The 11,914-nt window shown below is 40.8% G+C and overlaps 2 protein-coding genes across 3 annotated transcripts; both read right to left on the bottom strand.

The window, feature by feature from the left end:
• Positions 1–98: 98 nt before the first annotated feature.
• LOC122888459 (histone H4 transcription factor) lies at positions 99–4,849 on the bottom strand. Its single transcript, XM_044222927.1, has 10 exons — positions 4,701–4,849; positions 4,346–4,601; positions 3,436–3,662; positions 2,897–3,008; positions 2,568–2,720; positions 2,387–2,464; positions 1,634–1,754; positions 1,387–1,525; positions 1,165–1,289; positions 99–1,069 (listed from the first exon to the last, which is right to left on the bottom strand). The coding sequence occupies exons 2-10, from the start codon at positions 4,506–4,508 to the stop codon at positions 727–729; spliced, it is 1,461 nt and encodes a 486-aa protein (XP_044078862.1). The 5' UTR covers positions 4,509–4,601; positions 4,701–4,849; the 3' UTR covers positions 99–726.
• A 694-nt stretch (positions 4,850–5,543) lies between these two features.
• Positions 5,544–11,780, bottom strand: dpagt1 (dolichyl-phosphate (UDP-N-acetylglucosamine) N-acetylglucosaminephosphotransferase 1 (GlcNAc-1-P transferase)). 2 transcript variants are annotated; one of them, XM_044223829.1, is made up of 10 exons: positions 11,519–11,780; positions 9,878–11,363; positions 9,264–9,384; positions 8,961–9,174; positions 8,449–8,595; positions 8,051–8,135; positions 7,759–7,947; positions 7,542–7,629; positions 6,569–6,724; positions 5,544–6,482 (listed from the first exon to the last, which is right to left on the bottom strand). In XM_044223829.1, the coding sequence occupies exons 2-10, from the start codon at positions 10,018–10,020 to the stop codon at positions 6,417–6,419; spliced, it is 1,209 nt and encodes a 402-aa protein (XP_044079764.1). In that variant the 5' UTR covers positions 10,021–11,363; positions 11,519–11,780; the 3' UTR covers positions 5,544–6,416. The 2 variants fall into 2 exon arrangements, with proteins under 2 accessions (XP_044079764.1, XP_044079763.1); XM_044223828.1 differs by lacking the exon at positions 11,519–11,780 and having other exon boundaries at positions 9,539–9,998.
• Positions 11,781–11,914: the final 134 nt, after the last annotated feature.

Genomic DNA, 11,914 nt, shown 5'->3' with positions numbered 1-11,914 from the left:
CTGACTTGTTAAAAGGAATTTGGTACAACATGAAAGAATTTTTTTTACTGTGCAACATTAAAAACATTTGAATAAGACAAAAAAACTATTTCAAAAGGTGATTTTTGCAAACAATTTGTGCCACAAGTTTATTCAAGTTGTAGATCAAGCGTCAAAAAATACACTCGGACCTAATGAGGTACGCCCTCTTTGCTGGATTCCACACTGTCTGGGGAATATTAATGCTAACACGACATTCCTGTAACTCATATCCTTAATCTTCGAAGGTGTGACTGATGAATTTCTGAATTTGGGACAGCTTCCCCATCTAAAAGAGAATGGCCACCCACTAGGCAGTGCAATATTAGTATCCATCTGTCTGAAGATGTTACAGTATGAGATACACTGAATGAACTGAAAATAATTTAAAATTACTGGCAAACAGGTTGTCCACAAGCTCAACATTAGCAAACAAAACACATAAAAACAGGTTTATTACCTAATATAGGCTTATAGTCAAGATGGGCCATCATGGTGTACACATCCCTTCACTTAGACATTTTAATTTACTATCAAGTGCCACACTTTCTTTTTAAAATCGCAGCTACATCCCTGTACCAGCACCCATTAAAGGCTCAGAAATGCCACACAATTCTTCATACATTTGCCATGTATCTGTGAAACAGCACAGCTGATTACAGAATGTCTTGTCATGTAAAGGACGTGTATGCAGGACTGTTGTTGCTGTCAAACCACCTGCATTCCTTGCTGCTGAGTAGTATCCTGGAGTTGCTGCATGACAGAGTCCTCCCCTGCTTGCGACAAACCTCCAGTGAAAACGTACAACATGTCCTCTTCCTGACTGCCCTCCTCAGCGTTGACGGGTGGCTCCTCAGCCCTCTGCTCCTCCAGTAGCACCCCTCTCAGTTCTACCTGCAACTCTGAAGGAGCTGCCCCCGGGGATTCTTCCTCCAGCTCCTGACCCTCAGTCTGGCCGCTGTCCTTTTCCCTCATTAGCTGCTCTGTCAGTTCCACACTCTCGTAGCGAATCAGCTGCAGCCGCAAGAAGCCGTCCTCGTGCTCCTTGTACCTGACAGAGTGATGAGGCCATCAGTGCTGCAACACCCCACACATCTCAAATTCAGCATTACTGGATTGATTGATTTTGTCAATGCAAGGACTTACCTGAACCTGGGGTGTCCAGAGGGCCATTTGAATTGGTGCTTTTTGTGCAGATGAACAGTTAGGTTGTTGCCCCTGGTGAAGCACTGACTGCACACATGGCACTTGTAGCGAGCTACAAAATTCCCCTGATTACGGAAAAGAAACATTAGAGAACTATAAATGACTTTAAAACTCCTTATCTGGGTGTAAATGAACAATCATTCAAAAGATTCCCTCTTTCACCTCGTGCCCTCTTTTGTGGTGAATCTTCATGGTGCCAAGGGTACGAGAGGTGAAGCCACAGCCAGGAACGTCACAGTGGAATGCCGGCTCGCTGCTATGGGTATCCAGGTGTTTGCGCAAGTCGATCAAATTCTTACACCTGCAAATACAGAATAAAGCGTGGGCGTATTAAGAGTACAATAAGGGAAGTGTGTATTTAACAGCTTAACCTTGTGTTGCATTGCTGCAGCTTCAGAGGATGTGACACCTGTATTCGCAGTATTCACAGCTGTATGGCTTCTCGTTACTGTGGCGGAATTTAATATGGTTGCGCAGTGAAGAGGGCGATGGACAAGTCATGTCACACAGCGGGCATTTGTAGTGGCTCACTGTACCAACAAGAAAAACACAAACCAGTGATGACATTAAATCATCTAATAATACTGACGAGCTGTTTGTTGTCAACAGGATTCCCTCACTCACTTGGTCAAAAATAGACATCACAAAGGCCTATTTTTACTTACGTTTGTGCCAAGCCAAGAAATCCTGGTGAAACAGATTATTTTAAACTTGACACTGTTGCTATAACAACACAGACATCTATCACAGAGATTTCTTCGTGATGTGAGTTGCTCACAGGATGCAGGGGTCTAGGGAGTTGAGGCTTACTAACGCTTACTAATGTTTATGGGTACACCTGTGCAGAAACTCAACTGGCAGTGTGAGTGGGTGGGAAGTGGGTAAGGATTTATGGCAACACCAGTGGAAAAAAAAGAAAAAACAAAACCATTCTCAAGTTTCATTTCGTACAGGCATGAACTGACATCGGTGTCTACCTGGCGGGTAGAAATCAATCTAAAAATCCAAGGCATGGTTTGGAAAATGATTGTTAGTACGACAAACTGTGCGTGAAGTTATTTGGCTTAAACATGCAAAAAGAGCAGTGTGGTCTTTTAAGTCCTCCCCAGCCCATGGGAATATCAACTTATAACACTGATAGCACGATGAAGGAGGGACTGACCGTGGGTTCTCATGTGGTCTCTCAGTAGTCTTTCTGTTGCAAAACGTTTGGAACAGTGAGAACACTGGAACCTCTGACCTACAGCACACAAAGCAAGAATTACTAGATGATAACATTTTAACCTAAAGAAGTTGCAAACATTGTTATTAATCTTCCTGTCACAATTCGGACAGGTTTTTACCTTCCATGGCGCTCTGTCGAATGATGTGGTCAAAGAGCTTGGTGTTGCTGGCGTACATCCCCCCACAGCCTGGACATGCCACTACCTTCTCCTGGGTGTGGCTGCGCAGGTGCTCCCGCAGCTTAGGACGACCTTTAGCAGTGGCTTCGCAATCTGTAGAATGACAGGCTCAAAACTTGGACTTCAATCCTACATTCTTAATAGTACTAAGTACTAAGCAGAAAATGTACTCAGCCTTTTAAACTTCTTTGACCGTAAATCGATTGTGTAATCTTTATACTGACATTTCTTAACTATAATCTTGAGATAAATCATGTGAAATTACGTACCTTTCCATCCACAGCGTATCGGGAATTCACAGTCTCCTGCCGGTATATCTATGCACAGACTATGCATCTCCACATGGCGATAGAACCACTCTGGGTTTTCATACGGTGATTGCTTTAGCAAATATACACAGAAAGAAGAAAGACATAGCCAGAATTCAAGAAGAAAAACTTTCAATTCTACTTCACGGACACTTGACCATGTCCCACTTATCTGAGTGCTCTTGGAAGTCAAGTCACTGTTCCCTAACGCTTAGCTTCTAATATAATTTGCACAAAATCTCCCAGACTGTTATATCAAGTGAATTTATTAAGGCACGTGAGGCTATGACTAATAACTGACAAGATGTTGGTATGTGTCGGTGTGCAAAGACATGTCTTTGCTTTCCATTCATCGTGGACTTATTAGCATTAGCTGAATCTTACAGAGTAGCACACCTCGCATAACCAACTGACGCCTGCAAGTGAGTAGGTGGTTAAACAGTCTGCACTTTTCGAAATAATCTCTAATCAGCAGCAGCACTGGTCTCTGCCAAGCTTACCTCACATTCGTCCCAAAGGCAGATAAAATTGTCTGGGATTTCAGGGATGATGTTGTGGTTTTGGTAGCCGATGGAGCAGGTGCCAATTTCTGGCTGGGCATTAAGCACCTGCTGACCCAACTGCTTCAGCTTAGTATGGTAACAGTGAAAGAACAGATGTCTTCGCAACTCTTCGGGACCCTCCACAGAACAGAATCCACAGTCTTTCCAAAGACAATTTCTCTCCCCTTGGCACAAAAAGCGAAGAGTTTGCATTAGTAGACATCGCCCTTTTTGAGGCTACGCAATACATCAATATTTCTTGTTTATCATCTATCATTTACTAGCGCTACAGCACATTGAATGTAAAATGAAGCAATAACAATATGGCTGAAGAGGAAACTTTTAACTATAATTTGGAAGTGTTTAGATGCATATCAAATGAAAAGTGTAGGAACGTGGGGACAAAAGATATGGGACAAATTTATAACCAATGATATCTGGTTGCAAATCCTTTGTAATCACTGACTGGCTGAGGTCTTCAACTTCTTGGCACCTGCACACACTTGGTATCTTCCCTGGTGGTGGTCTGCCAGGCCTGGACTGTACACATCTTAACCTCTTTCCGCTTTTTGCCTTCAGTCTGGTTTTCAGTGAGTGAAACGGATGCTCAGTGAAATTGAGGTCAGACAGGTGACTTGGCAAGTGATTAACAATACAGTGTCTGGCCATAAAAAAACCCTTTTTACCTTCAGCCGTTGTTTCATTTCAATCTGATGTGCTGCAGTAACGTTACAGAGCCAAATCGATGCATCAACGTCCCACTACTTCCAGGCTATGCTTCCTTTCCACATAGCTAGCTACTGCTCTAAATAAACATTAGATGAGCCACAGCCAGATAATTTTAACTATAAAACTACAACCTCCTCACCTTCTGTCTCTTCTTCTTCGTCCTCCTCCGCCATGTTGAAAGCCTTCAGGTGAGCCTCCGCATGCTTGCAGAAGTTCTCCATCCGACTGAACGACTCCTGACACGAACTCCATTCACACTCCAGTTTAAGTGTTTTCTTATGGATCCGTTTGTTAGGAGGCATCTCTCGGAGTCAGAGGTGGGCTAAATGTAGTGGGCTTTACACAGACTGAAAGGTTTGAGCGTCACCTGGCATGTACCGGGTGCTAGCTGGTGACTGGAACCACAAACATTTACCGGCTGTAATAGAGCTTTAGAAACATCATCCTGAAACACTTTGACGAACGAAAAAACATAAAAAGCGTCAAAGTCTTACTTGAAAAGGAGCTTCAACACAATAACTTGCTGTTTAGAAGCACTGACATGATATGAATATCTGAGTTGTTTTGGCCAGTCACAAGAACCGCGGGCTGTGTGCAACACAATATATCTCCCCCGAAACAAAAGTTCCGGGTGTGATATGTTCCGCCTCAAAATCTTGTGAGTTCAGGCTTTTCCATTAAGTTTTGGGATAATCAAGGCTCGAAAGTAACTAAGTACATTTACTCAAATGCTGTATTTGAGTGCAGTTTTGAAATACTTGTACTTTACTTGAGTATTTTCATTTTATACTTCTACTCCACTATATTTCAGAGGCAAATATGATGTATTTTACTCTACATTTACTTAGCAGTTATACTTACAATTTACAGATTAGGATTTTACATAACACATAACAAAACATGATCAGTTGCAACACTATATAAAGTAGTACTGATATTTGAGCATTTAAAAATTATATAACAATATCAGCCGATATTCTTTTTTTATTTGATGAACACATAACATGAACAAGCATTTTTGATAAAGATCCCCATTTAATTGAATTATTAGGGAGTTGTTACCAAGATGGTAACTATATCTTTGGCATTTGCACTGCAATTTCTTATTTGTCGGCTGACTTATACACCAATACCAATATATCTGTGATAACCAAAAACCGGGTGATAATAAAAATGTTCCATTTTGATACTTCATACATTTGCTGATTATAAATAAGAGTGAGAATGCAAAACTTTTACTTGTAGTCAACTATTTATATATTGTTGTATTGTGACTTCTGATTAAGGAACTGAATACTTCTTCACCTGCTGCAAATAATAATGAGCATGGCGCCATCTTATATTTTAATTTTCTCAGCTTTTATTTCTGTTTGAGCCTTTCATCAACAGTAAACAGTTTCCCGCTTGTAGTTACATTCCTAAGCAAAATAGTCCAGTGCCAGTTGACTTCACATTGTCACGTGTCTGCTGAACCCTTGGGGGGGAAAAAATGCATATCAGTCATAAAAATACTGATTATAGCCTCCTTATCTTTTCTTCACAATCACCATTCAGTGTGTGTTTGTTCTGAGGTAAACAAACAAACAAACAAACAAACAAAATGGTACTAACTTTCCCACCCATGTTGCTTGGATTGATAGTTATGCAAAACAAAGTGTGAGTGGGTACATTTTCCCTAGGCCATTTTTACTTCAACAGCAGATTCAAGCAATGGACCACTGTGTGAATATTTTAATATATATTTTTTTTTTTACATACATCCATAAATCTGTTATCAGATGGTAACAATTTAGTAGCAGCCAGCTCTTCATGTCGGCTGCCCTGAAGAGCAGAAGTCATCCCCACTTACTGTACTTTCCTTTAAAAAACCAAGTACAAAAATATACTTTCAGGGTGAACACACAAGATAATTAAGATCCAGTTACATTTCCCTGCTTGTAATTACTGAAAACAGGAGAATAACAAACCGTACTGCTGTTGATGTCAGACCCTTTGCTGTTTATGCTTGTATGTGAAAATGTTCTACCAAAGTGAAATATAGCTTTAAACCTTGCACTGGGTCTTTACAGCAGGCAGAGTCTGAGGCAGAAAAATAACGGTGAGGTAATGGACTCTATTAAAAGGCAGATGAACCACGAGCCTGTAAAATAGTTCCATAACAATATCGTATTTTCTCAGTCAGGATTCTCTCCTCTTTCCCGGAGAGCTGTCTAGACGTCGTAGAAGAGACGCACCAGATGATAACGGATCCCAAAAGCCACTGCACTGCCCATGACCTGAGAGAGAGACACAGAAATGAGCATCCGGTGAAACATTCAGGCACTTCCCAACGACTGACACTATTCCAGGTGCTTTGTAATACCTGTATGATTAGCATGATGACTGTGAGGTTTCTCTCATGGGTGGGACCGAGTAATTTCAGTACCAGATTTATTAAGGTCATGTTGTTGCACTCAATAAAATCATCATCTCCCTCCTGGCCTCTTCGCACCTCTTGCAGCTTCAATAACTCTGCCACCTGTTGGGGATTAAAGGCATTATTGTTATCAACCAATAAACACAGATGGAAGCCTGCCACTGGTCTGCCTAACGTGTGTTTACCTGCCTTGACCAATCCTCACTACATGCACTTTTTAAATAAGTAACCTGGTACGAGACCTCTGAATCGCTGCCCACATCTGTACGTTTTTCAGCAGTTCAAGTGGTAATATAATGAAGTGAAACAAAATGGCAATTGTGCCTGATTATCTGGCTAATTAATAGGGGAATTCAAGTTTAATCAGGTCAGAGATTGGTCTGTGATACTAACTAGTCTGCCAGCATTTAAGGTTATACTGCATCTGCACCATCAGGCACGCTGCTACCTGCTTGCTTTCATGTATCGAGGGTACATGCTAGCCCTTGCATGGGCCGACAAGCATATAGTGGACTGTGGGTATGATGTGCAAGATGTGCATACAGTACATGAGCAAACCCAAATAATGCTGCTGCATTCTGATACTGTACACTGACAATGTGAGCGAAATAGAGCGGAAACACTTAGTTGATTAAATGAAAAGTCGAGAGACAGAAAATTAATTTTCAATTTTGCTAATTGCTCAGTCATTTAAGTAAATAAGCAAGTAAGTCTAGTTTCAGCTTCTCCAATGTGAGTATTTGCTGCTTTCCTCGGTTTTATATAATTTTTAAAGAAATATCTTTGAGTTTTTGACTGCTGGTCAAACTTAACCATCTGATAAAATCTGACACACATTTATTACCATTTTCTGATTTTATTTAGACAAAATGGTTAAGTGATCAGTAAAAAAGAGAATACACAAGTGCAAGAGCTTTACCTTCAGAATGAGGTGTCCTAATTTAGAGAGGTCCTTTCTTTTGAATTTGGAGTAGCTCATCCCGAGTTTGCCTGTGTCTGGATTCAGCCTTCCATTAGCAGTGATATCGGGAGAAAGACAAAAGGAAGAAAGACCGACATTGAGAGTAGATAATCAGCATAAATGATGAATGAATAGATATCACAAACAAATACAAAGTCCATGAGCCGCAGTTTACCTGGGGAGCCGGTGTCTGGGACAGGGGATGATGTGAAAAAGTTGAGGCAAGGAGTAGACAAAGTTAACCACTTGAGGAATGAAGAACAGCAGCATTGTTTTGCTGAAGTGTCCTAAGATGCCGACTACAGCAAAGGTCATCCCAGCAAAGTAGCAGAAAGTGTCTCCCACAAACACAGATGAGGGGTACCTGTGACGAAACAGTTTGCAAGATGACAGGATATAGGGGCACCGGCATATCAAATATAATACCATTTTTCACAAAACTGCCTCAGGTAATAGGTTTAACTTACCAGTTGTGGTAAAAAAGTGCTAATGTGGTGAAGAAGAATGGTATCATGAAGTAGAGGGAGAAAACATGGTCATCACGGTAATCTCCTGATAAATTGGATAACACAACAAACCAGATGTTAGACCAAACATGTTCAGCATTTTGCATGTTATGAGGAATTTTTGTGCAACAGGAAAGACTGTAAAATGTCCACATTTATTAATCGCACAGTAACACATTCAGTCTGAAAAGGGTGACAAATTCTGCGGATGTGAAACAATAACCACACTTATTTCCAATCTAGTTTCTCTTGTTTAAAAAGGATTTTAAAGTAAAATGAACATCCGTTTCCAACACACTCTTGACTTGCAGTGTAAAGGGTGTGATCTGTAAAGGCTGATGATGAAAAAGGAAACACACCACCGAGCTCCAGCAGGTTGAAGACGATGATGGAGCCGGAGATAAACAGGGCTTGACCTGACTCGATGCCGTTGATGCCTGCTAGGATGTTGATGGCATTTGTGCAGAATACTGCAAGCATTCCCATGTAGACGTAGTAGAGGATACCTGCAGAAGATCATTAAATCAAATAATTTACAGAATGACTGTACATGAATGCAACAGCATTGTTGTTTCCTACATTAACTGTAACACGTGCAGGGACAAAACACAAAGTGTTTCCCCAAAATGTTTATGCATGTCCTGCTTTATGTTCTCAAGGAAGATTCATTTCAACTGCACTAATTTTCAGTGGCTCCCAGTTGAAAATGCGTAAAAAGGCCACAGGCTAAGATCATGCTAGAGGTATTATATATCCCATCTGGTCTGGGAACATCTTGGGATCCCCCAGCAGGAGCTGGAGGATGTGAATGGGGTAAAAGGACATCTGGGCTTCCTTGCTGCTACCCGCCGCAAATAACCGCAAAGCTCACCCATGTCCAGGTGCAGCCCAAGCAGGGCTCTGAAGGGCTTGGGCACCACGATGACCGTGTTGCCGAAGTTGGTAAAATAGACCATGAGCAGCGGCAGGGATGCCATGGTGGGAAGCAGGAGCTTGTGTCTCCACCGCAGGTTCAGCACGTCATCAGCAAAGCCCAGGAAGATCATGCAACAGATGGCTAGAAGTGCACCAATCAGCTGTACAAACTGACCAACAAAAACAACACAGAGAACACAGAGTTGGACTTCAGATTTGAGAGCAACACACAGGTTTAACTATACATCAATCGACCCACCTCATCATGTGGGAAGCCCATGCACTGATCTCCTACAAAGCAGCTAAGGAAAGGCACTGGGATGAAGCAGAAGAGGATGATGAGGAAGACCGTCCCACTGATGACTCCTTGGGACTCTGGACTGCAAAGAGGAGTGACCAGGAAGAGAAACAAAGCGAGAATTAGGGCAGGAAAAGAGCACATTTGACTTCCAAACAAGACATATTTTACCGAACATATTATCAAACACAAAGCGAAGGATACCAAATCATAGGGCAGATACGAAAATGACTCACACTTCCTTTTTTGTTGTTTTGTTTAGGTCCATTCCGTACAATCTGGCTGAGATGAAATGGTCTTTGAAAGCAGGAATGAGTTTCAACGTGGCCAAGCAGCCGAGTGCCGACATGCAACAGTTAATCACCAACGGTAGGACGGGTACAGGAGACATTATGGTGGGTCTGTTTCTGACAGATCAAATCACGTTTTTAGCTAATCTGACGTTGCCCCTTCAGGCGATCGATGAACGAGCTTTGGCTGTCTTCACTGAAGTAAAAACATGTCATACAAAATACATCTCCGTGATTCCGGTGTCAGAGAAAAATAAGCCCATAAGTCACAATAGTAATCCATACCATCTTTCATTACGGATTAGTGAAGCTGTTATCTGTCCACTGCCCGGTTGTCTTAACTCCACGTCTGATATCAGTTCAACCGTTGAGTCTCGAGTGATACGAGAAGGTGGTACTTCCGCTGACTCTTCAAAATAAAATGTCATTAAAAACGTCTGCAACGCTTCTTCTTTTTATTATTGGAAACAATGGTCTTTAGTGAATGCATAAAATGTGATATCTCTTTTACAAACTATCACTATATTTGCTTTGTTTTTAAGACCGTTCTTTCTGTACATCGTCGTTGCTCACTTGACACAGATGTAAACAAGCGTTCAGCTTTAACAGCTTCCTGTCACTACCGGTGTTGACACGGAAGTGACATCTTCTTCTGTGGTTGCCGTGTCATTGGCATATTGAACTTCTGCCACCTGTCGCCAAAAAGTAATTTTTAGAGCACACACTTTCTTTCTTCCTTTCTTTCTTTCTTTTCATAAAATGCCAGTAGCTCACGTTTTGCATTCCTCCAACCAGCCTTTTGGCAGGGGGAGATGAGATGAGAGTACATGACAAAATTAGAACAAGTTTATATGATGTAAATAAATAAACTAGAATCTAAAATGAAACATAAACAACATCAAAAGGGATTGTGGAAATGTGGAAGAGGCAATGTACCATTTGAATGAAATATATTTTTAAAAAAACCTACAATTAAAAACTTCAGCCTCCTTAAAATACAGGAGTCAGTGGGAAAAGGTATACTTGTGACCTTATTTAACATGGCCAAACATAGCCAAGTATCATCAGCAAAATGCACCTAACTGGATATCAAAAGTAAAAGTACTTATAATACAAAAAAGTGGCCCATCACTCAGAGTTATAATACCATAATCATACACTAAGTTATTGGGTTATTCTTACTGTGGCATTAATTCGTAAATAGCATATTACTGTTGTAGCTGGTTGAAGTGGAGCTACTTGAAACTATATACAGTTGAGTGTTTAATCTATAACAATGCATAGGCCTATAGGCTCATCATCTGTTCTGCATGAAAAAGCTTAATCAGAAAAGTAACTAGTAATAGTAATCAGGTAAGTTTTGCCTCTGAAATGTAGTGGAGTAGAAGTATAACATAGCAAAAAAAAATTAACACTCAAGTAAAGTACAAATATCTCAAAATTACCATAGTTAGTTAGGATAGATGGGCATGGCTGGATTAACTTGTTGGGGGTGTACAGGGGACCATGAAATACAGAACAACCTGCATGCTATAGATGGCAGCTTTATTAGAGACCCATGAACCAACTCTTATGTTGGAATAATACCACCTGGCCCCAGTTTCCTGTGTAGAAATTAGTGTGTGTAAATTTGATCAAACACAACTTTACTATGCATCATGTAAACAACAGTAATTAAGGTTTTAGAGCTGGATTTTAAGGGCCCATCTACAAGACAGGGCCACTGGGACCCAGTTGATATTGTCATCATCGTCTTTTGTCTTTTTTTCCCCTGTGGATAAAACACAACAGTTTATTATTCAAATATATTAAAATAGGAAATATTGAATTGTAAACAGTTAACAATATTTTACATTACACAAAAGAACAAACAAATAAACAACAACAAAAAACTATTAAAAAACAAATACACAGTGAGCCACGTACCTTTATGAAAAGTGAATCTGTGTACTCACACTTAAGGTCCTCAACACAGGAGCCGCCATCAAAAACACTGACTCACAACAGAGTTAAAAGGTGAGCATGGCGGCCATTACAGCTGCGTTACATACGACAGACAGATTGTTTATCAATACACAACAATAAAATGAAAAAACATGTTCAGTGAAACAAAACAGAGACTAGATTTTCAGAGTGTCCCAGGACAGACTGTTACTCTTTCGGTCAATAGTTTTTCTTCTCTGCCACGATGGTTTTAAAAACGGTGTCAGTGGAAATCATCGACTGTTCAGTGACGACTTTAGCTCTCGTTGTCCGGATGTGTGTGTTGTTGACATACATCACCAACCAGAACAGTCGCCTCTTTGAGTTTTTGCCGGCTTT

Source organism: Siniperca chuatsi, linkage group LG14, assembly GCF_020085105.1.
Source record: "Siniperca chuatsi isolate FFG_IHB_CAS linkage group LG14, ASM2008510v1, whole genome shotgun sequence".
NCBI classification, from domain to species: domain Eukaryota; kingdom Metazoa; phylum Chordata; class Actinopteri; order Centrarchiformes; family Sinipercidae; genus Siniperca; species Siniperca chuatsi.
The sequence above is the reverse complement of the archived record's forward strand: the minus strand, read 5'-3'. Positions and strand labels throughout refer to the sequence as shown.